The 25629-nt window shown below is 31.4% G+C and overlaps 4 protein-coding genes across 4 annotated transcripts; 2 read left to right on the top strand and 2 right to left on the bottom strand.

The window, feature by feature from the left end:
- The first annotated feature begins 7454 nt into the window (after positions 1-7454).
- Positions 7455-11502, top strand: LOC108475601 (protein NLP2). Its single transcript, XM_017777582.2, has 4 exons — positions 7455-8525; positions 9218-9265; positions 9351-10233; positions 10365-11502. Exons 1-4 carry the CDS (start codon positions 7899-7901, stop codon positions 11156-11158), a joined length of 2352 nt encoding a protein of 783 aa, XP_017633071.1. The 5' UTR covers positions 7455-7898; the 3' UTR covers positions 11159-11502.
- Positions 11503-12357: 855 nt separating this feature from the next.
- LOC108475933 (actin-100) lies at positions 12358-15115 on the top strand. Its single transcript, XM_017777937.2, has 5 exons — positions 12358-12671; positions 13324-13391; positions 13527-13920; positions 14092-14705; positions 14786-15115. The coding sequence occupies exons 2-5, from the start codon at positions 13335-13337 to the stop codon at positions 14849-14851; spliced, it is 1131 nt and encodes a 376-aa protein (XP_017633426.1). The 5' UTR covers positions 12358-12671; positions 13324-13334; the 3' UTR covers positions 14852-15115.
- A 221-nt stretch (positions 15116-15336) lies between these two features.
- Positions 15337-18350, bottom strand: LOC108475932 (uncharacterized). Its single transcript, XM_017777936.2, has 2 exons — positions 16796-18350; positions 15337-15888 (listed from the first exon to the last, which is right to left on the bottom strand). The coding sequence occupies exon 1, from the start codon at positions 18228-18230 to the stop codon at positions 16836-16838; it is 1395 nt and encodes a 464-aa protein (XP_017633425.1). The 5' UTR covers positions 18231-18350; the 3' UTR covers positions 15337-15888; positions 16796-16835.
- On the bottom strand, positions 15545-15958 carry LOC108474962 (self-incompatibility protein S1-like). Its single transcript, XM_017776987.1, has one exon. It carries the CDS (start codon positions 15956-15958, stop codon positions 15545-15547), a length of 414 nt encoding a protein of 137 aa, XP_017632476.1.
- Positions 18351-25629: the final 7279 nt, after the last annotated feature.

Raw genomic sequence — 25629 nt, 5'->3', positions numbered from 1 at the left:
TTCTATTTTCATAAAAAAGAAAATTCTCATTTTAGTTGGGCATCCACGATGACATTTAAAACCCATTTTAACTTTCACGTCAAACTGTTGTTTGAGAAGTAACAAATCTTAAAAGCAGCATAACTATTTCGTAACAAAACGATAATGTAAGCAACTAAAACATAACATTTTAAATAAAAATGACTAAAATTGTAATACCCTGAAAATCTTTACAGTAATATATTATCCTTGATATAATAAAATAAGGAAATAAAGTGATAAAAAGGGAAGTTTTGAGTTATGGCAACATTGGGAAGTAAATTATGATATCTTGATTCAGGAAAGGACTAAATTGTAAAAGTTAGAAAAGTTTTGTTGCCTAAGAGTAAATACTCAAGACTTAAAGGGTTAAAGTGTAAATATGAAAAAGTTGAAGGACCAATAGTGTAAATATTTTAAGGGTAGAATGATCTAGAAACTAAGGAAAATGGATGAATTAGGACCAAATTGAATAAGTGAAGAACTATGAGGGACTAAATTGCAATTTTACCAAATTAAATGATGACTCAAGGATGGAATTCTAAAAGATCATGAAGGGCAAAATGGTCAATTAGTAAGAGAGAGAATTCTAGAATGTAATGATTATGTTAATGATATTTTAAATTAATTAATTAGATAAATATTATTTTATTAATATTTTATGAGATATTTAATATTATTTTATTATTATTTATTTAGTATATAAGGAAAGAAAGATGAAGAATTTTCATCATCTTTCCTTTCCATGCAAACTAACGTGAGAGAAAGAGAGGAAGAAAGAAAGTTTTACTTTCTTTACAATTTGGTCCTTTACCAAAAATTCACCATTTTCACCCAAAAATCAAATGAATTTCCATAGCTACCAAGAGAGAAAATGTTAAGGAGAACATGGGAGTTAGAATATCAAGTTGGATTCAAGAAATAGAAGCTGGAGGAGCGAGAAAATCAAGTTAAAGATTGGTATCAAGAGAATAAGGTAAGTACATCAAGATTTCAATATATTTTTAAGTTTGTTATTGTTGATAAATCATGGAAATAATGTTATAGTAGAGTTTTATTACATAAGGTCCTATGTTCTTGATATGTTAGTGAAGAGAAAATAAGAGAAAGTGATGAGAAATGGTGTAGAAAAAGAAAATAAGGGTGTTATAACATGGTAATTAATATCTTGCACTAAAACAGTTATGGACAGCAGCAGTAGTCTAAATTTGAAAAATCACCATAAATTTTATAAATTGAATTAGAAGATGAAAAAATATGGAATTAAATATTAATGAGTCTAGTTTCTCATAGAAGAAACAGTGTAAGCAATGAATTTGTAAATTTTGATATATAATGAATTTTGTGAGACAAGGTCAGAATGAATTCAGGTTCCCCTGTTCAGACTTTGAAAATAATAAAAAATGAAGAAAAATAATTAGAGGCTTAAATTTATATTTATAGAATCCTGAATGAGTCTAGTTTTATTAGAAACAAACTAGAACATCATTTGAATTCTGTAAAAGGAGATAACTAATTTTTAGTGAAGAAGGGTCAGAACTGTCAGACAGCAGAACAGGGGTGACTTTAATGAATAAACTGTACTAATTGGCTAAACCAAAATTCTGAAAATTTTATGATAAGAATACATGTGAGTCTAGTTTCAGGAAAAATTAACGGATCTTAATTTCGAGTTCTGTAGCTTAATATATAAATAATTTAGTGACTATGACGCAAATGGACAGTTTTGAATGTACATATAAGTAAATAGTGAAATTATTGATAATGTTACTTGTTGTATGTTATATAAATTAAGGATGTGGAATGGAGAGGAGGAGGAGGAAAATATGTAAGAATATTCATCTAGCATGGCTAATTTGCATGTTTTAGGCTCAGGGACTAAATTGAATAAAAGTAAAATTTTATGGGCAATTTTGTAAAATGTCAGAAATGACTAAATTGCATGAAATAGATTATTTTATTATTTAAATTACAAAAATTTAACGAAATTATCAATTTAGTTCAAGATCGGGGGAAAACATGTTTTAGGGATTAAATTGAAAAGTGTTGAAATTATGGAAAATTTTGATATTTTATAGAATTCATGGACTGTTATCATTATATATGAGAATAATAGTTGGAAATAAGGATTAAATTGCAAGAATTTTACTTTCCGTCCCTAAGGATGAAATCATCATTAATTAAAGTTTAGGGCAAAATGGTAATTTTGCCTAGAGCATTAATTAAATGTATTAGAATATGAAATGAATGAAAATGATGATCAAATTTATTTATAAAGATCCGGACGACACAAATACGAGACTTGATTATGGAAAGAAAATATATCGAATAATGAAATAATAAACACGAGCAATCAATGAGGTAAGTTCGTGTAACTTGAATTATATTCGAAATGATTGAGATTGTATGTTATTGATGTGAATATGATTTGAATGTTCATTGTATGAAAATTTATAAAACATTGATATATTTGATAAAATGGGAAGAAATCCCGGTTGAATGAAAGGAAAATTCGATGGATCTCTGAAAAGGAATTGACGGTAAAAAGGATCTAGCCCGGACGGGTGATCCTATCCTGATATAGCCCTCCCAAAGAATATGTGTAAAATGGATTTAGCCGGACGGGTAATCCGAATTAGGTCTGAATTTAGCTTTGATGGTAATTCAGATCCAAGCTCATTAGAGTAATTGTCGCTTGCGAGATTTAGCTCGGACCGTAATCCCGACAATACTCTATGAGTTTATATTGCAGGGGATTTAGCCTGGACTGGTAATCCCGTTGCAAGGATGAGGTTCGCGGGAGTGTGCTCTCTGATATGAAATGTGTAAGACCATGGTTGAAAGATACCATGGCAACCTGATATGAAATATGTAAGACCATGGTTGAAAGATACCATGGCAACGTGATATGAAATGAACAAGACCATGGTTGAAAGATACCATGGCAACATGACAGAAAATGAGTAAGACCATAGTTGAAAGACACTATGGCATCATGTCAAAGATAAATAAGACCGTGGATGGGAGACGCTCTAGCATCTGTTGAACAATTGATATTCGTGTAATATGTATCGATGACGAATGGTTATATGAAATAATTATGAAGATAGATAAACGAAATAAGTACAAGTACATGAAATATAATTTATGTTAAGTTTGATATAAGCTATTACCGAATAAATATACATAAAATATATGGAAATGATGGAGCATGAAATATTGATATAATGAAATGAATGATATATGCTTATGAAGAAACGGTAAGAGCATGATATGTTTCATGACATGTACATATATGATTATCTTTGATATGTTGATACAAGGAAATTATGTAATTGAGACTATTATTAAACTCAAGTGCGATATGTCGAGAAAATAGATATATCGTGTTGAATTTATATGAGATATGTGCAAGTATACTAACAATGTTGTTGTTTGATGCTTATACAACTGTCAAACTGTTGATTGAATGGTAATATATTTATTTATATGATGCATTGAATCGGTAAGTATTTAAATTTTTTAGTGATCTGTAAATGGTAGTAATGCTCAAACCACTGCTTCCGGCAAATGGATACGGGTTAGGGTGTTACAAAAATATAACCTAAGACAAATAAAAGTCACTATTTTAATAATTTACCCTTAAATTAAATAATTCTAATGATTATGCATCTTCATCTCCAACTCAATCCCACATCATATATGAAACCACAATATGCATGTGGATTTTTTATTATATATAATAATTAACATTAGAAAACAAATTAAAAATTCCTCTTATGGAACTCCATTTAATAAAATAAAAATAAAAATATTGAAATGTTTATATAAAATAATTATTTGATAATTGACGCCAAGAAAAATTAGTAAACTATATATAAAATGAATAATAATCTATTATATATTAAAATGAATCCCATTTAGTATCGACATTGATTCAAGATGAAGGCGAACAATTTTTAAGGAGGTCGGATGAAATTTTAATTTTTATACCTTATATTTTATAATTTTTAAAGGATTAAATTAAACTTTTATAATTTTAGAGGGGCCAAAGTGTAATTTTACATTTACTAATTTAAAATATTTAAAAACTCTCAAGGGCCTAAATACAAATTTTACATTTTAGGGGGCAGGGCCCTTACCAGCTCCCCTAGATTCACCACTGGATTCAAGAGATAAATTTTAAAACTATACATAAATAATGATGTGTAATTGTATATATGAATTTGTGCAATTTTATACATAAAATTTCGAGTTGATCTAATTCTTGCATATTATTAATACAATTATTCATATAGCATCATTTTATGTTTATATATTGTATACATAAATAATTATATTTATCCGATATTAAATAAATTGATGTATTTATTTCTTTAAATATATATAATTAAATTAAAATTAAAGCTTCAAGAATACATTTAAACCGTAATTAAAGTTTTACGTATATAATTGCACCAAATCAAAATTCATATATACAATTGTAATTATCTAAAGTTGACTTTTTCAAGTTTCCAATACCTCTTGCTTGCTTATATATATAAACGATAATTATATGAATTAATTAAAATATTAAAAAATTCAAATCAAAGTGTTCATATCGATAGCAATTACTAATCATGTTCTTCAACAAATAAATGACGACTGATCATGAAATGTACTCCATTAATTAAAGATATTGATTTTCTTTTTTAACTTGTGATAAAATTGTAAAAAAATATAATAATGTTTAAAGGGAGGAAACATGTGGATGAGGTTAGCCTCATCAAACTCATCCCATTAAACTAAAACAATATACAATAATTTAGGATAATTAGGGTTTGTATATTTTATCACACCATATTTAATGGTGTTTTGTGTGTTTAATTTATAATTGAATAGGTTAAATTTTAATTTTGGACCCTTTATTATTTTTAAATTTTGGGTTTAGATATTGGATTTTAATTTTAACATGATTTGATCATCAATTTAAATAGTAGTGTTGGCTACTTCAATTTAAAATGTTAATGTGGACTTTTCTTTTAAAACATAGATCCCAACTAATCATGCTAACATGAATTTTCTTTTGTATCAACTAATCACATCAATAATTAACGATGCTAATCATCCGGATTAACGATGATATTATAAAAGTAAGAAAAAATTAAAATTTGTTAAAATAAAATAATTAAATTTAAATTTTAAACAAAATAGAGGACCAAAACCATAATTTAACCTATAAATTATGAACCCAAAATGCAATTTTTTGTGAATGAAATCAGCATTTAGTACTTATAGATGAAGTCGTGGGTTGGATATATATTTAACGCTTTCTTTCTCTTTCAATGACTAATCAAAGTCATTAAATAATATAACATCATTTCCACAAATAATTCATATATATATATATATATATATATATATACACCTATAAAAATTGGCTCGATAATTATATTACACTCAACTAAATTCAAAGTTGAGTCGGATTGAACTCTTAAATGTTAGGTCAAAATTCTTTCGATATTCTTTTTTTTTTTTCACAAGATTTGAACTTGATACATTTTTTAAGGGACATCGAACTTTTTATTACTTGACCTAATAGGCATTAGTCTGTATATATTGGTCAAAATCAAAGTATTCATTTTTTACCGTAGTGACTAATTTTTTAACCCGAGGTATTCTTTAAAAAGATAAACGACTAGTTGCAAAACGCACAACATTCTCACAAGTGGGGATCAAACCCTCAACCAGTGGCCTTGGGGTGGCTGGCAAGGGCCTCGCCCACTTTAAAATGTGAAATTCAACTTTTTACCCTTTAAATTTTATAAAATTTTAAGGTAATAAATGACAACTATATTTCGGCCCTTCAAAAATGATAAAATTTTAATTTAGTCCTTTAAAATTATAAATATATAAACTATTAAAATGATGAAATTGCATTTTAACTCTTATAAAAATATATAATTTAATTTTTCCCTAAACAAATTAATTTCACCCTACCCCAATCATATAATTAAGAGGCGAAATGAATGATCAACATGTCACATCTCACAATTATATATATATAAAAGTATATGATATGAGATTTTACATAAACTATATGAAGTCATCAATGGGCATATATGTTAGTTTAAGATATGATAAATTTTTTTAAAAATTTATTGTAGGTAAATTTGTTAATTGTTTCCAGTAAAGCAACAAGTGTTAGGCCTGCCTTGTTTTGCTCAAGCAATCAGATGCAAGGAACCCTCAATTTATTATTATTTCTAGTTTTCTGCTAAATTTTTAATTAATCAAAACAGTACATGACTCAGCTGGAGGTTTCCACGTTTAAACCCTAAACATATAATTAATTTGCTTTAATCAAGCATTAATTAATGATTATGAAACTGTCAAGCAATGGCTAACACTTTAATTGCTCTCGGACGTGGCGACTCGAGCAAAAAAAAGAAACAGGTACAAGAGAGCTCAGCCATGGCCTCCCATAGATCTTGAGAGCCATTTGCACAGTGTGTTTGAACCATTTTCTGCATAAAAATTCAATTGATGACCCTTTTGCTTATATAATCACTTTGGGCTTTAGATTCGTTCTACTAAGGATAATCTATAGGATTGGTCACTTATATTTATGTAAAATTTATCTATAGAGTTTTAATTTTAGGGAAAATTTTGTAGCTAGTCCTTGTACTTTTTTCAATTAGTTCTTTAATTTATTTTCCTTTTCCCTTCCAATAAAACAATTGTGCTCTCATGTCTTTTCCCTTTTTATTTTAAAAGAGGCTAATAAAAAAAGAATTAATTGAAAAAAAAGTATAGAGATTAATCGTGCAGTTTAACCTAAAATTAAAATTTAGAGAAGTTGCTTGCTCTTGTCGCATGTTTTTTAGTATTATTTATGCATGTAATCTTAGTTTTACAAGTGAATTTAGGGATGATTTTGTTGTTGTCCTCTTTAGTTTGGTGAATACTCGATACTTTTGTCGATTTTTGCTCATCGTTTTGGTCCATTGGGAGTTGATTTTCTTATTGTATTAAGTGCTTACAATCACTCTAGATATGTCGTGCTTGAGTTGCGACAAAGTTAATTGTCAACGTGTTGTAATGTTCTATTGATATTGAGGCTAAAACCTTTGTTGTGTTTATAGAGCTTATCCTTCACCATTTACGACGAGTGTTCGCTTTTTTTTTTAAATTGCATGGTTTCATTGAATTAATAAATTTAATTTTTTTTAAAAAAACAAAAATTTATTTAGATAATACATTCATAATGTAATGACCTAATAATAAATTTTAAAATTGAATGACTAAATCATTAACATACACAAACATAAGTAACTAATTTTGGAATTACACTTTTACTAATTATAGAAAGAGAAGGAAAATGGATTTTCAGACAATGCAACCATTGTGAAGCGACAAAACAAAACCAAATTAGCTTTAAGTGACTGTCCGAAAGATTCTTCAATAAAACATATCCAGTCAAGAATCTCCTTCAAGCAACCTGCTTTATAGAAAGATAAACAAAAAAAAAAAAAAAGAGAACCCAGATTTTTTTTCTTCTTTTTTTTTTCCATTTTAATTCTCTGCTTTACAACAGTGTCTTTTTATGGTGTAGAATTCGTGAATAATCTTAAAGCACTATACAAAAAGGAAAAAAAAATTGATATATTCTTCAATGTGGGGTCTTTATGCTTTTTCCATAGTCACCACCACCATTGATACCAAAAAAAAAAAAAAAACTAATGATAAAATCACTGCTTTTCACTCAATGAACCAAACTGTTTTTTTTGTGTGTGTGTCAATTATTAGTAAAAGTCTGGAATTTGTAAGAAACAAAGAGTGTTAAACAATGGGGTTTTGTTCTTTATACATAGTGTTTTAATTTATGTTCATGATGTTAGATGTTTTTTAAGAACATGGAAGGTGATGTTGGATTTTATGATGATGCTGCCGTGGATATGGATTTCATTGATGAACTCTTATTTGAAGGCTTCAACATAAATTCGGATCGAGGACAGGCTGGTCTGGACCTTTCTCGATCTGAAAACCGAGCAGTTACATCTATGTCTCGACTAATGGAGGCTGTTTTGTATTTGAAGGAATCAACAAAAGGTAGAGATGATGTGCTTATACAAATTTGGGTGCCTGTTAAAAAAGGAGGCAAGCATGTTCTTACAACCCAAGGCCAGCCTTACTCGTTGAATACGAATTGTAAGAGTCTCGAAATCTTTCGAGATGTTTCAGAAGCGTACAGCTTCCCGGCGGAGGAGGATTCGGAGGGACCGATTGGGTTGCCTGGTCGTGTTTTTCTGGGGAAGTTGCCTGAATGGACACCTGATGTTCGTTTCTTTAGAAGAGACGAATATCGGCGTGTTGGGTTGGCGCAAAAGTACAATGTTGGTGGATCGTTTGCTCTTCCTGTTTTCGAACAAGGGAGTGGAACTTGTTTGGGCGTTGTCGAGATCGTCTCGTGCACTCAAAAGATTAATTATCGGCCCGAACTCGAACACGTCTGCAAAGCTCTCGAGGTCTCCTTTTTTTACCTGTGTTCTTTCGTTTACCATATGAGACATTGTAACATTGTAGTATGCACTCTGCATATTGAATTTTAGGACATGTTTTTATCGATAAAAGTTCTCGAACCCAACCGAAGCAATCGGAATGAACATCATGAGACATTGTAACATTGTAGTATGCACTTTGCATATTGAATTTTAGGGCATGTTTTTATTGATAGAAGTCCTGGAACCGAAAGGAAACAATCGGAATAAACTGCATGATTCATCGTAACATCGAAGCATGCACTCTGCATATTGATTTGGGATATCTTTTCATCCACAAAAGTCCTCGAACGGAACCGAAACAATAGTAAAGAACATCATGAGTCATAGTAACATTACAGCCTGCAATCTGCATATTGAATTTTAGGACATGTTTTGGATTCTGTATGTGATGTTTCATACTGGTAGCATACTTCATAGACGTCCGTTACCAATTCTTTACACTCGATCGCAATGACGGTTCCTAAACTTTTTTCTCATTTTTCTATTTTAATAATAACAAATTTGTTATAGGCCTTACATAGTAATTGACTTTTCATTTTCTAGAAAAGTAAATTAAAAAAAAAATAAAGAAAACCTTTCAGAAGAGCCAATGGTCATGTATATTTGTTTATTATATTACTAATATTCTTGTTTAAATAAAGCATATTTGTTTGCAGGCTGTTGATCTAAGGAGCTCACATTGCTTTACTCCCCCTAATGTTAAGGTTAACGGAATAGCATCGTTTGGATTTTTCATAGTTTTTATCATTTCATTTCCGAGACAAAAACCGAGTTTCTCCTTATTCACAGGGTTATAACGAGTTGTATCGAGTTGCATTGCCTGAGATAACCGAGGTTCTAAGATCCATCTGTAAGAGATATGAACTGCCTTTGGCTCTAACATGGGCACCATCCCGGCATTCCGATAAGAACTTCTATTGTTGCGTTTCGACCTCGGGTTCCTCTTGTTTCGTGGCTGATGAAGGCCTTACAGGATTCCTAGAAGCGTGTTCCGAACACCAGTTGTTTCGAGGCCAAGGTATTGTTGGTAGAGCGTTTACGACGAACAAACCATGTTTCGCAACTGATATAACGGCCTTCAGTAAGACAATTTATCCTCTTTCTCACCATGCTAGGATGTTTGGGTTACGAGCTGCCGTAGCTATCCCGCTACAAAGTGCTTTTACGGGATCAGTTGTGTTTGTTTTGGAGTTGTTCTTACCGAAGGATTGTCATGACAGCAAAGCACAAAAGCGTATGTTAAACTTATTGTCCGGTTTTATGCAGCAGGCTTGCCATAGTTTGCAAGTAATCGTGGATAAGGAGCTTGAGGAAGAAGTTATATTGCCGGTTAAGGAAATGTCCAAATCCAATAAAAAAGAAACTGAATTCAGGATTTTTTCAACAAAAGAGGACTCTCCAGTGGAGTCGTCATCATGGATTGCTCACATGATGGAGGCACAACAAAAGGGTAAAGGCGTATCGTCCTCGTGGGAATATAAAAAAGAATTGGATTTCAGACAGGTTGATCACCAACATGCTCAAACCAACACAGTTGACAGTGGGCATCGGGATTTAGCCGAAAAAAAAGCAGGCGAGAAGAAACGAAAGAAGACCGAGAAAACAATTGGCTTGCAGGATCTTCGGCAGCACTTTGCAGGGAGTCTTAAAGATGCTGCTAAGAGTATTGGTGGTGCGAAAATATTTCATTATAGTTAGATGCCTTCATATTCTTGTCTCAATTCTAGTTAACTTGACGAACAAATTAACTACTTGTTTTTTTGAGTAATTTAAATGACCGGAAAACAATGATGCATTTTGCAGTGTGCCCGACTACCCTGAAAAGGATATGCAGACAACACGGGATCACTCGATGGCCATCTCGAAAAATTAAGAAGGTAGGCCATTCTTTAAGAAAGCTCCAAGTCGTGATTGAATCAGTTCAAGGTGCAGAGGGAGCTATTCAAATCGGGTCGTTCTATTCGAGCTTCCCCGAACTAAGTTCACCAATCTGTTCTAACAATGGTCCTTCTTCGACATTGAAGCTCAGTAACCATTCTATGTCTTCAGAACCTGGACTTGAGACCGCCATGTTTAGCCAAGGAGCTACCGCTTCAAAATCTCCACTTTCTTCATCCAGCCAAAGCTCCGGTTCAAGTACCTGTTGTTCCAGCGGAGCGAAACAGCAAAGTACTAGTATCAATGCCTTAGGTGGCATGGAAGATCCTGGTGGACCGCTAAAGAGTGTTATCGGCGATGCCAAATTGCACGCCTCGAATCAACACGAGATGAAGCTACTTCAACATCAAACCGGGGGTGACTTGAGAGTAAAAGCTATGTTCGGACAAGTCAAGTTACTGTTCGGTTTGCAACCGAATTGGGGCTTTATAGACTTGCAACGGGAGATCGCGAAGCATTTCAATATCGAAGATGTCGACAGAATCAATCTCAAGTACTTGGACGACGATAACGAATGGGTTCTTTTGACGTGCGATGCCGACCTCGAGGAGTGTATCGATATATACAAATCATCTCAAACTCACACCATCAAAATCTCGCTTCATCAAGTTTCGAATTTGACTCTAGGAAGCTCATTCGGTTATAATGACCCATTATAAGACCAGGATCAGCTTCCATCGTAAGTAATTCGATATATATTTTCCGTATTAGTGTTACGAACAAATGTTTATGCTTCGTTTTAAAACAAGCTAAGCGGCTTTCGCCGCTTCAAAGTGTTGTGTTATGACCGAATCGGAGCCGTAGTCCGATTGATGGAACTATGGAGAGGTTTGAGAATAACAGTTGATGCCATATTTGTGTATTTTAGATTACTGTAAATAGGGATAAAACCAGAAATTTATTTTAGGAGGATCAAGATTAAATTATATATTTTAAAGGGATTAAAGTATAATTTTATTATTGTATTAATATCGATACTATTAATAAAATCCACTTCACACAACTCGTTTTATTATTCAAAACCAAGTTAAACTATGTCTAATGACATTAAATTATTAGTAAGTTTATGTTTTGATTACTTAACTTTAAAAGTTACAAAATAGTCATTGAACTATTCAAAAGTTTTCATTTCTTAACTAATCGGATAGGCGGTTTATGGAAAGTTTTGAATTTCAAGATTTGTTCGAAATATTTAATAACTTGATTTATAATAATAAGGCTCATTTTTTATTTGTTACTTTATGTGCCTATTTATTATTTGCCGGCAGAGTTTAAATTGCTCATATTGGCCTTCTCCATTTGCACCTCCTACACTAATAGAAAGTTTTTTTTTTTTTGTTTTTCCTTTTCTTCTAAGATTCAATTTTTTTACGAAAATCCAAATAATTTTCTTCTCTGATCTCTAACACTATTTGTCAAATTGACTTGGATCTAAAGTATATTCTTCAGCTTGTTGATGGGTATTGATCTATTGTACTAATCATCAAATTGTCACTTATCGAACTTTAAAAAAAGAATTTAACAATCTAGTGATTTAAATAAAAACATCCAAATAGTTTAGTGCTTAAATGAAAACTTTTAAATAGTTTAGTGATAGTTTTATAATTTTTTAAAATTGAGTGACTAAAATATAAACGTACAAATAATTAAGTGACCTTAAGTGTAATTTACCTTATTTTCCTATTTGATTTAGTGTTAAAAGGATTAATTTGTCATTTTTTAAGTATGGAAGGTTCTTCATGGCACTTTTACCCTGGATAAAATCTTGTGAATGTCTACATCATCACATGACTAAAATCGATACACCATTTGAAATTGAAATTTGGACGGCAAAATAGCGCCTTTATTTGGACTTTGGATACTGAAAAATCCAACAAAAACACCTAAATTCCTCTTCTTTTTCATTTTTTCCAACTCATTTTCTTTTCTTTTCCACGCTGCACCTTTTTCAGAATAATTTATCTTTTTCTCAGCAGCCAAACAAGGCTTAAACTGAATTTGGGTTGAATTTCATTTGCATTTCACTCTGATTTCTATATAAAAACCGCTGCTAAGTGCTAACATTTACCCTTCTCTGTATTTTCAAATTCTCAGTCAAAATTTTCTTTTTCATATCCTCTCATTTCAAAAAGCACAGAAGCTAAGCGTTTTTTTTTTTTTGCTTAAACGAAGGTAAAATGATTTCATTTGATCTATATAACTTCGTTATCTTTGCTTATTTATGTCTAAATATTTCTGGGGATCTAAGCATATCTTTGTTCATTTCTTGCATTTGAACTGTTTTGAGTGTCAAATTGTCAAGTTTATGTGTTTTTGTGATGTTAGATCTGCCTAAAGTTTCGGCTCTATTTATCTATACAGTTTTATGCTTTCAAATTATGAAATTTGTGGTTTCATCATGTTTAGAGTTGATAGCTCTTCCCAGTTCATTTAAATCTTTGTGAAACTTTGGGATTTGTATTTTGCTTGTAAAAATTCAAATCCCATGGAATTTGCTATATGCTCAGTGATATAATACGCTGGCAATACATGTTCAATTCCAATTTCATGCTTTTATAATGGATGATTCATGTTAATCAGAAATCGGGTTCCATTTAATAGGTTCGAATCTTATTGTCTCTCGTTATATTGTTGGGAGACAGCCATCAACTTCGAAATGATTAGTATTCGTAAACTGTAAAAGGGATAATGATTATGAAGTACAACAAATGATTTGTATTTGGTCCGATATTTGGAGTGTGTTGATCTTAAGAATTGTCTATAATTGAAGTATTCTCTAATAAATGATTCGTATTTGGTCCAATAATCCCGATTCCTTGTTCAGGCTTATACGAGATGGCGGATGAGGATATTCAACCTCTTGTCTGTGACAATGGAACTGGAATGGTTAAGGTTAGTGAATTATCTTTCTGATGTTCATAGGTCGATTTTATTTTCTTATGGTGAAATCTATTGAACTATTAATATGAACTTCGGTTAATGGCTGGTTTAACAATGCTGATGCCGGATTTGTTCTTGTATTTGCAGGCTGGTTTTGCTGGTGATGATGCCCCTAGGGCGGTGTTCCCTAGTATTGTTGGTCGCCCACGGCACACGGGTGTCATGGTTGGGATGGGTCAGAAGGATGCTTATGTAGGTGATGAAGCACAATCAAAGAGAGGCATCCTTACCTTAAAATACCCTATCGAACATGGCATTGTTAGTAACTGGGATGATATGGAGAAGATTTGGCACCATACTTTCTACAACGAGCTTCGTGTTGCCCCCGAAGAACATCCTGTACTTCTTACAGAAGCACCACTAAACCCTAAGGCTAATAGGGAGAAGATGACCCAAATTATGTTTGAAACATTCAATGTGCCGGCTATGTATGTTGCTATTCAGGCCGTTCTTTCACTTTATGCCAGTGGTCGTACAACAGGTATCTATCGATAGCTATGATAACTGGTTTTATTGTTTTCTAATAGTACCAATTTGCCCATTTTTGGAGTAGAGTGGGTGAAATGCGATCTAACTCCTAGTACTGGAGCTTCCATGATACTTTTCTTTTCCTTTTATCTAGTATTGACTTTGTTCTCATATATTTGAATAGGTATTGTCTTGGATTCTGGTGATGGTGTGAGCCACACGGTGCCAATTTATGAAGGCTATGCCCTTCCCCATGCTATTCTCCGGTTAGATCTTGCTGGTCGTGATCTTACGGATTCCTTGATGAAGATCTTAACAGAGAGAGGCTACTCTTTCACAACAACTGCCGAACGAGAAATTGTTCGTGACATGAAAGAAAAACTTGCTTATGTTGCTCTCGATTTTGAGCAAGAATTGGAGACTGCCAAGAGTAGTTCTGCTATTGAAAAGAGTTACGAATTGCCTGATGGACAAGTAATCACAATTGGAGCAGAGAGGTTCCGTTGCCCCGAAGTACTCTTCCAACCATCTCTGATTGGTATGGAAGCAGCTGGAATCCATGAAACTACATACAACTCCATCATGAAGTGTGACGTTGATATCAGGAAGGATCTATACGGAAACATCGTGCTTAGCGGTGGATCAACCATGTTCCCTGGTATTGCCGATAGGATGAGCAAGGAAATCACAGCTCTCGCCCCTAGCAGCATGAAGATCAAAGTGGTCGCACCTCCAGAAAGAAAATACAGTGTCTGGATCGGAGGATCCATTTTAGCATCTCTTAGCACCTTCCAGCAGGTAACATTTGTGCTTGTAAGTATAATTTGGTGCACTTAATTGAGTTTCTGTTGCTTATTTTCTGTTTTCTTGCGCTGCAGATGTGGATTTCCAAGGGTGAGTATGATGAATCGGGCCCTGCTATTGTTCACCGAAAGTGCTTCTGATTTAGACGATTCTAAACCGAAGTCCACATTGACGTAGCTGATACGTATAGTTGATGCTTCGGGTGCTCTCCATGGTTAGATTTCCGATTTTTAGATGCCGAAATTTCAGTAGTTTTTGAGTGGCTTGTACTGTATTTTGCATGGAACTAGGTAGTTTGCCTATGAATTTTGTTATAGGTCGAGTACTTTTCTTTTGGTATTGTTTCTCAGATCATCTGCCATAAATTTATTTAGAAAGCAAGTCATTAAGCATTCATGATGAAATCAATGCTGCGGAATATAAATATAGATGATAAAAGTACCATAAAAACCGTTATTAGGAGTAAAATTACATTTTGTCCCATTTACTCAAAAAATGAATAAATTAATATATGTACTTTTTAAATTAAAAAGCAAACTAGTCCTCTATTAAAATCTTCACCTATTAAAAATTAATTTATGTACATCAACATAATGTACACATATCATTGTCATGCTAGATGAAATTTTTAATAAAAATATCAATATATTCTTTGAATTAGAGTACAAAGATTAATTAATTTGTTTTTTTGAGTAGCAGAGTAAGATGCAATTTGATTAAACTTCTAAAAAGGGGATTTATAAGCGATTACAAAATCACACACATGTCACGATTCAAGAGCTTCGTCTTGGAAAACCAATATGTAACTTTTCTTGAGAAATGATACACAGAATTCAACTTGACCAGTTGTGAGCAAATTCCCAGAACCCTGTGTTTCCGTTCAACCCGTAAATGCCTTCAGCCGAAATCAACCAAGAACATTGGCTAACGCAACGAACAAAGTCCCTTTGAAAGGAATATGCATCATAATTATACTGCTGCACCTCTTCCCATCCCATACCACAGTAATACAATGTAGTTCCCCATACATTGGGGGTGAAATCCCATCCGTATTCGCTCCCATCAGCAACATTTTGCTCTCCGAGATCGGTATCTTTTGATTGGCAATGTAAGGTTAAGTTCTTTCCATTGCCTAATCTATTCTTGATGCTCACATGCACGTTATCATCTGAATGAACTGAAGTGCAAAAACTAAAAATTAGAAGAATCACCAGAGCATTACTGAATATAAGAGCTGAAGCTTGCATTTTTAGTAATGGTAGAAATTGGTGAAAGATGGTCTATTTGTTCAATGCCTAATGCCTTCTTATTTATTGTTCTCAATGCTTAAGAGTAGTATACTAGCTAAAAAACAAAATTTTCATAGGGATTGGTGTGCTTTCCCTTTTATGTACAAATGGCAGAAGATGACATTTACATGATGACAAAAGTATCACATCTTGTTGAACCCAAGGCATAGTAGTTGAGACAAGATACCCAAGGCATGGTGGTTGAAATCTCCAATGCCTAATTGAAGGGTTTCTTTGTTATCATCTATCTGACCCAAATTAAAAGAATGTAAATCATTAAATCCTAAAATGAGAATCTTTTTACTTTGTAGGATTAAATATCAAATTAAAAGAATGTAAATCACATCATGGCCTCTTAGACTAATCCATAACCATCAATGGTTTACCACATTATGGCCGTATTAAAAGGAATGATGATCTTCAGGATCTAAATTCATGGTTACTAGAAATGTGGCATGTTTGGAATCATGGTATGGAACAGAAATATTGTCCGTATTTTGTAAACCATTTCGGGTCATTCTACACGGGATAAAAATGTAAATAATGAAGGATATATCCAAACAAGGTCTAAAATGGAATAGTCCATCCAATATTAGTGCAATACTTGCTTTCTACACAGATAAAGAAACAGCAACAAACACATATAACTTCAACTGATCTATCTGTATTGCAGTATAGCACGTTCTATGATCTTGTACTTCAAGGTGTAAACATGAAAAAAGAATAACAACTACAGATCAAAACTCATGTAAATTAGACAGAGAAATGGCATTAAGTAGAGTTAGCAATGCTCACATGAATGCAGAGCTTTAAAACCTTCCCAAGCAGGCAGCTACTAAATGGCAGCAGCATTGCCGGAGGAAGGTGCAATGTTTCTCCTCACCCGACGAACTGACTTTTTCACATAAGAGGAATTCCATTCCCCGCCGTCTTGTGCATAATAATCCATGGGATAATCGCCATGAAAATCCTTCATTCCATTACCATCACCACAACAAGATTTACTCTCCCTGCAACTCAATCCATTTCCACAAGAACCAAAACCGTCTTTCTCCCACCACCCAGATATCTCCCCAAGAGCAATCTCTGCCTCAAATGTAGTCAGCAAAGGCTTTAAAAATGCATCACCCCAATCAATGGAAAGCCGAGGACAAGCAATTTGAACCCAAGCATCCACTGCATCTTCAAACAAAGCAATCCGAACCGGACTAATTTCCGACATCAAAATGACTGTATAATCATATCCTTTCTCCTTCATTTTCCCTTCTAACCTCTCTAAAACCTTCGGATTGCCTTGCCTCCCCAATGTACCCAACACGATCCCCCAACTTTTAGCGCTCTTCGCCTTCTCTATCGCTCTCCTTCGTGTTTCCCTCATTCCTTTATGATCGTATTCCTCCAAAAACAACTTCCCTAAATAAGGATCGTATCGAAATGCCTTGATCCCTGGATTCGCAATCATAAACGCCTCTAAATGAAACCTCCCGTCCGCCACAAAAACCGCCACGGATTCATTAGCATTTGCAATGGAACCGATTTTGGGAGCGGTGCAACCCAAAACCTCACCAGCTGATAATGGTTTTGACTGAGGAATTAAAACCCTAAATCCTCGTTTTTCCAGCTCTGGCTTTGCCGATCTAATCGCCGAGGAAAACTGAATCGTCCCAGCGAGGACAATTGATTCTTTGGAAGAACCAAGGTTGTGTTCGATCGTGTTAACGAGACCGTCGACGTTGATTTTAATCTCAACGAAGACGTAAAGGCAAGGAATTTTAGTTGCATCGATAGGAACCAAGCAACTATGGCCATAGTGAATCAACAAATCAGCGCCAAGTGCGACGGCAGATAAGTCGTCGACGCAGCACGCGCCGTAAGTAACGTCGCCGAGGATAAAGCAGTGAGTGACGTCAGCGAAAGAAGTGAGAATATCCGAGATAACAAGGGAGTACATCAGGAGACCTTCAGGGAACTGGAGTGCGACGCGCTTGGCGCCAGTGGAACGAACGCGCCAAACGCATTTGTGGATTTCGAAATTGTAATTGGAAGGAAGGACCGAAATGGCAGCGTTGAGGGAGGCGTCGTTGAGGATCGAGTCAGGGATTTGATTCTTGACGAACCGCTTCGGGGCCGGCTTTGAGCTGTTGACGGAGTTCCGTTGAAGAGGTAACGGCGTTTCTAGCACTGATTCCGGTTTATGTTGACCGGTTTTCTCAATTAAAGGATCCATCATTAAAGTAATGGACTTTCCAGAGCAAAGCCTTTTAAACCGATATTCAATCGATCAACAAAATCAGAGCTCAGTGACGATGGCAGAAAACATTTAGGGTTTTGTCGAGGAAGAAAGGTTTTAGATTGGGCTTATAATTCATAGTTACAGCCCAATTGGATTTAGGTCTAGATTGAACCCGGGTCTGATCCGACCTAGAAATGCTTAACGAGCAAAATCCAAATCGGATTTTGAAAAATTGAATAAATTTTCTCGTAAACTACACCCAATGTCATTTAAGTCTAGTTAGCATGATCCAATCAATGATTCGACGATTAATACAGTAGATCAATACCAATCGACGAGTAAAATAATATATCTTAAATACAAGTCAATCTGATGGTTAGTGTCAAAGATTGGAGAAAGAAAGTTATTTAGATTTTACTTCATAAATTTGTGATGTTCAAACTTGTTTAATGAAAAATTTTAAATTGTAGAAGAAAAAAAGGAATACGGGTTTTCAATTGGTGAAGTTGGTGTAAACAGAAAAGGTTATACAACATCGATTTTAACAATCCAATGACTTCAATGAAAACTTTCAAATAGTTTAATCACCTTTTTGTAATTTTCTGAAGTTTAGAGACCAAAACATTGAACTTACTAATAGTTTAGTAAAATTGGTTGTAGTTCACCCTTAGTTTTTTAAGGAATAAATATCAAATTTATACATAAACTTTGATCTAATTTACAATTTGATACATGAACTTTGATCTAATTTGTAATTTGACACATGAACTTTGATTTGGTACAATTATACTAATCAAACTTGGATGTGATTCATATATATACATAAAATTTTTAATTTTGATTAAATTGTACATATTTTAAAGAAGTGAATACATATATTTATTTTCATATCATATTAATAAAATTGTTTGTGTATGTAATATACTAACATAAAATGGTGCTAATTCGATCATGTTATTAATGATTTTGTGAAAATTGAATCAAGTCAAAATTTCATATTATAAAATTACACGAAATCAAAATTCATATATAATTTTGATATTTATCTCAATTTTAAAATTAAATATTTGAGCTTAATATTTTGTTTCAATTTAAATTGTATAAATTAAATTATTTAAATAACTCGAATAAATAGTTTTTATACACAATTTTAGAAGGTTATTTGTGATCCAATTGGATTCATTCCTTTTATAATTGCTAGAAAACACATAAATTATTATTTTGAATAGTCAAATTAATCATCTAATCTGTATAGCTTTTCAATCTGTAACTTTGTGAACTCTTTCTCGTTAGAGTTATGTACTCATTATGATAACTAAAAGGTTAAATTTTGTTGTTAGTCCTTATAATATGTATATATTGTGGATTTAGTTATTATACATTAATTTTGTCATTTTTAATTCAAGTATTTCTTGAATAGTAAAATCTCAACCTTGACCAAATAATAACACTCTTCAATTCATTAAGTTTTACCATTTAAAAAATCTGCACATTTTTAATGTCGTGTTAGCAAGGGCGAAGTCATAAAATTTTTTTTAAGAGCTCCGGAATTAAGTTATATATTTTTATGAAAGTTAAAATGTAATTTCACAATTTTAATAGCTTTTATTTCTATAATTTTTAAATGGCTAAATCAAATATTTTATTTTTTTAAGGTCAAAGTCTAATTTTATCATTTACTAAATTAAAATATTAAAAAACTTAAAAGGCCAAACTAGCCCCCCTTGGCCTCATCCTTGTATGTTAGTTTACTTTTTTTACGTATTACTCAACAAAAAATCAGTTAACGGATTATAGACTATCCTTTACACTAAGACTAAAATTTTAATCTAATTCATTTTGCCATTATAATCTAATTAGATAACATGAACTAAATTTACAATTCTACGCATAGCACAAGACCAAAAATAAAGTTTAACCAAACGTATTTAATTACTATCATTTTGGGTCAATATTGAAATTTTAAAATTCGAAAATTCTAGGGACTAAAACTGATCAATTTGAAAAGTACAATGACTCAAATTGACCAAATTAAAATATAAGAACACTGAGTATATAGACTAATAACATGATTTAATCTATCTAAAAATAGTGTTATATTAAGGATAAATATCAAAATTACACATGAATTTTGACCCAATGTGTAATACCATACATAAACTTTAATTTTGGTGCAACTTTGTAAATGAAATTTTGATTTTGATTCAATTTTTATCAACTCACTAACAACACTATCGAATTAGCACCATTTTACGTTGATATATTACATACACAGACGATTATATTAGCCCAATATAAAAATAAATAGATATATCAATTTCTTTAAATATGTACAATTGAATCAAAATCAAAGTTCCATATCTACATATAAATCACAATCAAAATTCACGTATCGTATTTCATATCGAACTAATTAAATTAATTAATTTAATATTTTTCACTTAATTAAACTTGATTCGATTGAATAGTGGCTTAAAAAAAATGAGTTAGCCAGGAATTTAATTCTCAAAGACTTAATCAATTTGCTCTTCTTAAGTGCATGCCAGCTCCTCCTTAGTTAACAAATTAAACCAAAATTTTTCCCTTCTTAGCCCTTCATTTTTCTTAAAGCAAGTAAACAAACAAACTGCTTTGATATTTTTCAATTTGAAGAACTAAAAGAAGAAATAAAAATAAAAATAAAACATTAGTTGAAAGGATAAGATCGAAATCTTAAATCACAAAGTTTTATGTTATTTTCAATCAATTAATTAATTGAATTAATTGTTTAATTCCATATTTATGTGAAAAAAATTTCTACAATATTTTCGTAATAATAAATTTGGCTTGTTATATCTTTTGTTAATTTGGTTTTATTTATTTTTAATTAAATTTGTCCTTCAATATTTAAAAACTCAAATTTAATGATTAAAATGTCGAAAAGAGTTGATTTGTTTTTTAACGAAAATATTGATTAAAATATTAAATTTTTAAATATGATGACTTGTACGACAATTCACATGTACTTCATACTATATTTTGTATTTTTATATATATTTTATTATTTTTCACGCGAGCTGTCATGTTAATATCATTTAAAAATAATGTTTTAGTCATTATTTTCATTAAAAGAAAGCAATTTGAGAAAAGGAAAAAAAGGACCAAATTGATAAAAGATATAAATATTGAGAACTAAATATATTATTAAATCTTTATATTTTATATGGAAAATAAACTGCATGAAGATGACACCTCCTTATCTCATGGGGATTTCAATATATACGCTTCTCTCTCTATATTTTCAGTTCAACTCACACCTCTTATGTGTCTCAAGACTCCTTCCCCATTTAGAATCTAAAGATAGAAAAATAAAAATATATTATAAATCCCTTAAAAAAGAAGAAGAGATAATTACATCAAAATTTACAAATCAAGACCCTCATTTTAAATTTTCGAGTTTTAAAATATTCTAATTACGTCTCTAAATTATTAACATTATATTAATTAAGTCATTCAATTATTAAAATTATTAATTTAACTATTAAATGAAACGTTAAATCTCATTAAAATTTTGAAAACCTCAAAATCAAGATTTTTACATCTATTTTTACTGTATTAATTTTCATTTTAAATTATATTACATAAAATATGACATCTCATTTAATGGTTAAATTAATAAATTTAGTAATAGAAGGACATTATTACTATAACATCGATGTTTAAAATGTGATTATAATGCTTTAAAGTTTGAGGACTGATAAAGAATGAAAGTCATAGTTTTGAGGATGTTTGGTACAATTAACTCAAAATAAAAAATAAAAAACGTGACCATCAAAATACAAAATTAAATTGAATTATATTTAATGCATTTTATGCATTATCGTGAATTAAATAATGACACGTTATTTAAAATATTTAAAATTAAATCCATTTACTTTCATTTTAAATTATGTATGTAGTTTATTGACTCTTTATAATTTGTTCTCTAAAGTGAAAAAATTGATTTAATATTTTTAAAAGCAATAAAATATATGTCAATACAATAGTAAAATTATATTTTAACTTTCATAAAAATATATAATTTAATCTCGACCTTCTTCCTTATTAATGTTATTAGTTTATAACCCAAAAAATAAACGTGAAAGATAAATGAAACAAACAAATATGCAATGTATTCAAATTTGGTCACATATAGAGTTGGTTCATAAAATAAAAATTTTTATTGTTGGGTAACAAAAAAAAAAAAAAGGAACAACGAAAGAGAGAAGGTTTACCTAAAGGAGACTGCGATAAAGGAGAGGAGCGCTAGTGGCCAGAGACGAAGGAAGCAAGGAAGTCTGGGATTGAGAGAGGCTGTCGAACTAAGTAAGAGTGTTTCTGAGGTGAGAAAGTGAGTAGGGCAAAATAGAATTCTTGAGCACCAAACAAGCAATTCAACGGGGATGACATGGAATAGAAATATCCCAAATTCTCGCATAAACTAGTATTTAACATAGGTCGTAATAGGACATTTCACTGAACTAAACAATAATTTGATGATGGACTCGTAAAATTAAGCTGTAATGAAATGGTAATGCCAACTAACCAAACGTGATCTTAGTATTTACAATTTATTAAAATTATTTTTCGCTAGTTGTCTTTCTTTAATAAAAAGGAAAAAAAAAAAAAGGTAGGAAAAATATGTTCTTATTCCAATTACCAAGTTAGTCAAAAATCTTAGCCAACTAAAGTAAAGTTGGTGCTGACAGTTCCTTAAAAGCTAGCTTTATTTCTGTTTCCTCCAACTCAAATTTTTTTTTCCACGTTGTGGAAACCCTTTTCACAAGGTTGAGTCATGATTGTTTATATTCCACACTTTTTTCTAAATTTAGGATTCAAATAAGTTTATATTTTTTTATTACATCATAAATAACATATGTGTCACTTTAAAAAAATTTGATCGTAGATGCAGGGGCAAAATCAGAAAATTCATTAGAGGCCGAAATTAAATTGTAATTTTTATTATAAAAAATATAATTTCACAATTTTAATAGACTAAATCTTTATAATTTTAAATTATTAAATCAAATTTTATATTTTTAAGGTGAGTTAAAGTGTAATTTTACTTTTATTAATTTAAAATTTTAAAATTTTCAAAGAGGTCACGTAAGAAAATTTTCATTTGGGGGTGAGGCCTTACCAGCGCCCTAGTTTCACCACTGTGTGGGTGTAAAACTTTTACATGATAGTATACTAAATAATTTTACTAGTAATTTATCTATAAATATGTTATTAAAAAATACATATCATATTTATATATGAATCTCGATTTAATGTAAAAATTGATACAAATTTTAATTAGGACTTGAATTGTGGTTCGTATGTATATATTTTTAAAAATAAATACATATATTTATTTTTCATTTGAATAAATATAATTATTTGTGTACATAATATATCAACACAAAATTGTAAAAATAAAATCAAAATTCATATACAAAATCGCGTAAAAATTAAAATTCATGTGTAATTTTAATATTTATCCCTAAATAAAGCATCTAAATGAAATTATAAGTTTTTTCCCTGGTCTTTAGCATGGAAAAAAAACACTACCAAAAGTCATATTTCCTTTTTACTAACTTTATTGCATCTTTTATGGGAAAGGTTTGTTTCATTAGCAGCCCAATATCATCATTAACCTAAAAGAGAAGAAAAACCAATCCAATTATACCTTTCACGTGTAGCTAATTAAACTCAATACTTACAATGCTTTAAACATTATCAAACATGACATTTATTACAAAAGGATTGTGAATATCATTTTATGCCTAATCAATCCATATCTTTGCCATCAATAATTATCAAACTTTGGATAAACATAAACCTAACAAGTTATTATTATTGCATTAGGGTTCAATTTTTTTTCGTTTAAGTTAGTCATTTTTTGATATATTTCTTTGAAAATCTTTAAGTTTTAATGTGAGAATAATTTTTTAATTTAAGCCTCAATTTAAAAATAATTATCAAGTTTAGGGGCTAATAATGTGAAGGTTGTTGATAAGTTGATACCCTCAACCCTATAATATGATAGAACGAATATGAATATGATTTTATTTGGAATTAATGCATCTTTGGCATCAATAATTATCAACTTCGCAATTATATATGGATAAACATAAACTATTAGACGTTTAATTTTCTATATACCTTTTTTTTCCTTTCATTTTCTCGCGTACCAAACACACCCTGCAGGGTTTCATTTCATTTTCTAACCTGCCAAACACTCCTTGGATTTTCCAATGGAAAAGAAAAGAAAATTAAAATAGCCGCCAAGAAAGGAACTGTAAAAGCAAACCCCAAAAGCAGTAGTAACGTGGAGTCAGTGAACCATGCCATGCATTATATATCCACGTGATATAACACAGACAAAGAGAAGGAAAAGCTATTGATATGTCGTCATGCGTGTGCCTGCATCCGCCAAGTGTGAGGACCGTCATACACATTTAGCGACGGCGCTAGGGGAGGCCACAGGCGGGGCCCTGGACAATCCCCCACCAAAATGAAAAATTAGTAAATTAGTCCTTTTAAAAATTGTAAAACTTTGTGTTAATCTAATGATAAAATTATCATTTTTTTTAGTATTTTTCATGTCTATTTCCAGTCATGTTTGGAGTTTAGAGTTATCCCTTTCAATAATTAATCTCTAAGGTTCAAATTTGCGTTCTCCTTTCAAAATACAATGGCTTACCACTGCACCTAGGGGCAAGCGAGGCCTTGGCCTCCCAAATGTACAGTTGCAATTTTATCTCCTTATAAATGATTAATTTTAAATTTATATATAGTAAAATTACACTTTGGTTCCCCAAATATATATATATATATATACGTTTAATCTTTTTCAAAGATGATGTAATCGTAAACTAATATACGATAAAATTATATTTTAACCTCTCAAAAATTTAAAATTCATTTCTGGCCCCTCCTAAATCTTTTTCTAAATTCATCATTGACTACACAAGTGTTAGTAATAACAAAATTGTCTTTTGATCTTTTGAAATTTTAAAATTCAATTTGCCTTTGAAGGCTAGGATGACAAAACAATATTGAAATTAAACTTGAATTTCAATACATATAATTATGTAATTTCTTCTCTAGTTGGATTTTATTTGATTAAGAAAAGAAAATTGTTGGCACGTGTGGTGTCCCAAGCTTGACTATTAAAAAGGAAAGGTTTAGGCATGGCGTCTTGTCTAAAAGGGCACCAATGTGCAAAAGGTTAAAAGCAAAAGCAAAAAAACATATATAAAATTTTGTAATTAGTCCTTGTACTATGTATAAGTTATAAATTTAGAACTTACATTTTAGTTTGATTAATTTTAGTCTTATACATTTTGAGTCGGTCAAGTTTAGTTCTACATTTCAGATTAAATCAATTTGG

The sequence above is a fragment of the Gossypium arboreum genome, chromosome 3, assembly GCF_025698485.1.
Source record: "Gossypium arboreum isolate Shixiya-1 chromosome 3, ASM2569848v2, whole genome shotgun sequence".
NCBI lineage: Eukaryota > Viridiplantae > Streptophyta > Magnoliopsida > Malvales > Malvaceae > Gossypium > Gossypium arboreum.
The sequence above is the reverse complement of the archived record's forward strand: the minus strand, read 5'-3'. Positions and strand labels throughout refer to the sequence as shown.

Excerpts from the sequence above, each read along its gene's own strand:
- LOC108475932 (XM_017777936.2), bottom strand. The coding sequence starts at position 18,230 with ATGATGGATCCTTTAATTGAGAAAACCGGTCAACATAAACCGGAATCA.
- LOC108475933 (XM_017777937.2), top strand. The coding sequence starts at position 13,335 with ATGGCGGATGAGGATATTCAACCTCTTGTCTGTGACAATGGAACTGGA. Across the intron at positions 13,392-13,526 it reads ATGGAACTGGAATGGTTAAG|GCTGGTTTTGCTGGTGATGA; the intron begins GTTAGTGAATTA and ends TTGTATTTGCAG. Across the intron at positions 13,921-14,091 it reads TGCCAGTGGTCGTACAACAG|GTATTGTCTTGGATTCTGGT; the intron begins GTATCTATCGAT and ends ATATTTGAATAG.
- LOC108474962 (XM_017776987.1), bottom strand. The coding sequence starts at position 15,958 with ATGCAAGCTTCAGCTCTTATATTCAGTAATGCTCTGGTGATTCTTCTA.
- LOC108475601 (XM_017777582.2), top strand. The coding sequence starts at position 7,899 with ATGTTTTTTAAGAACATGGAAGGTGATGTTGGATTTTATGATGATGCT. Across the intron at positions 8,526-9,217 it reads ACGTCTGCAAAGCTCTCGAG|GCTGTTGATCTAAGGAGCTC; the intron begins GTCTCCTTTTTT and ends ATTTGTTTGCAG. Across the intron at positions 10,234-10,364 it reads TGCTGCTAAGAGTATTGGTG|TGTGCCCGACTACCCTGAAA; the intron begins GTGCGAAAATAT and ends TGCATTTTGCAG.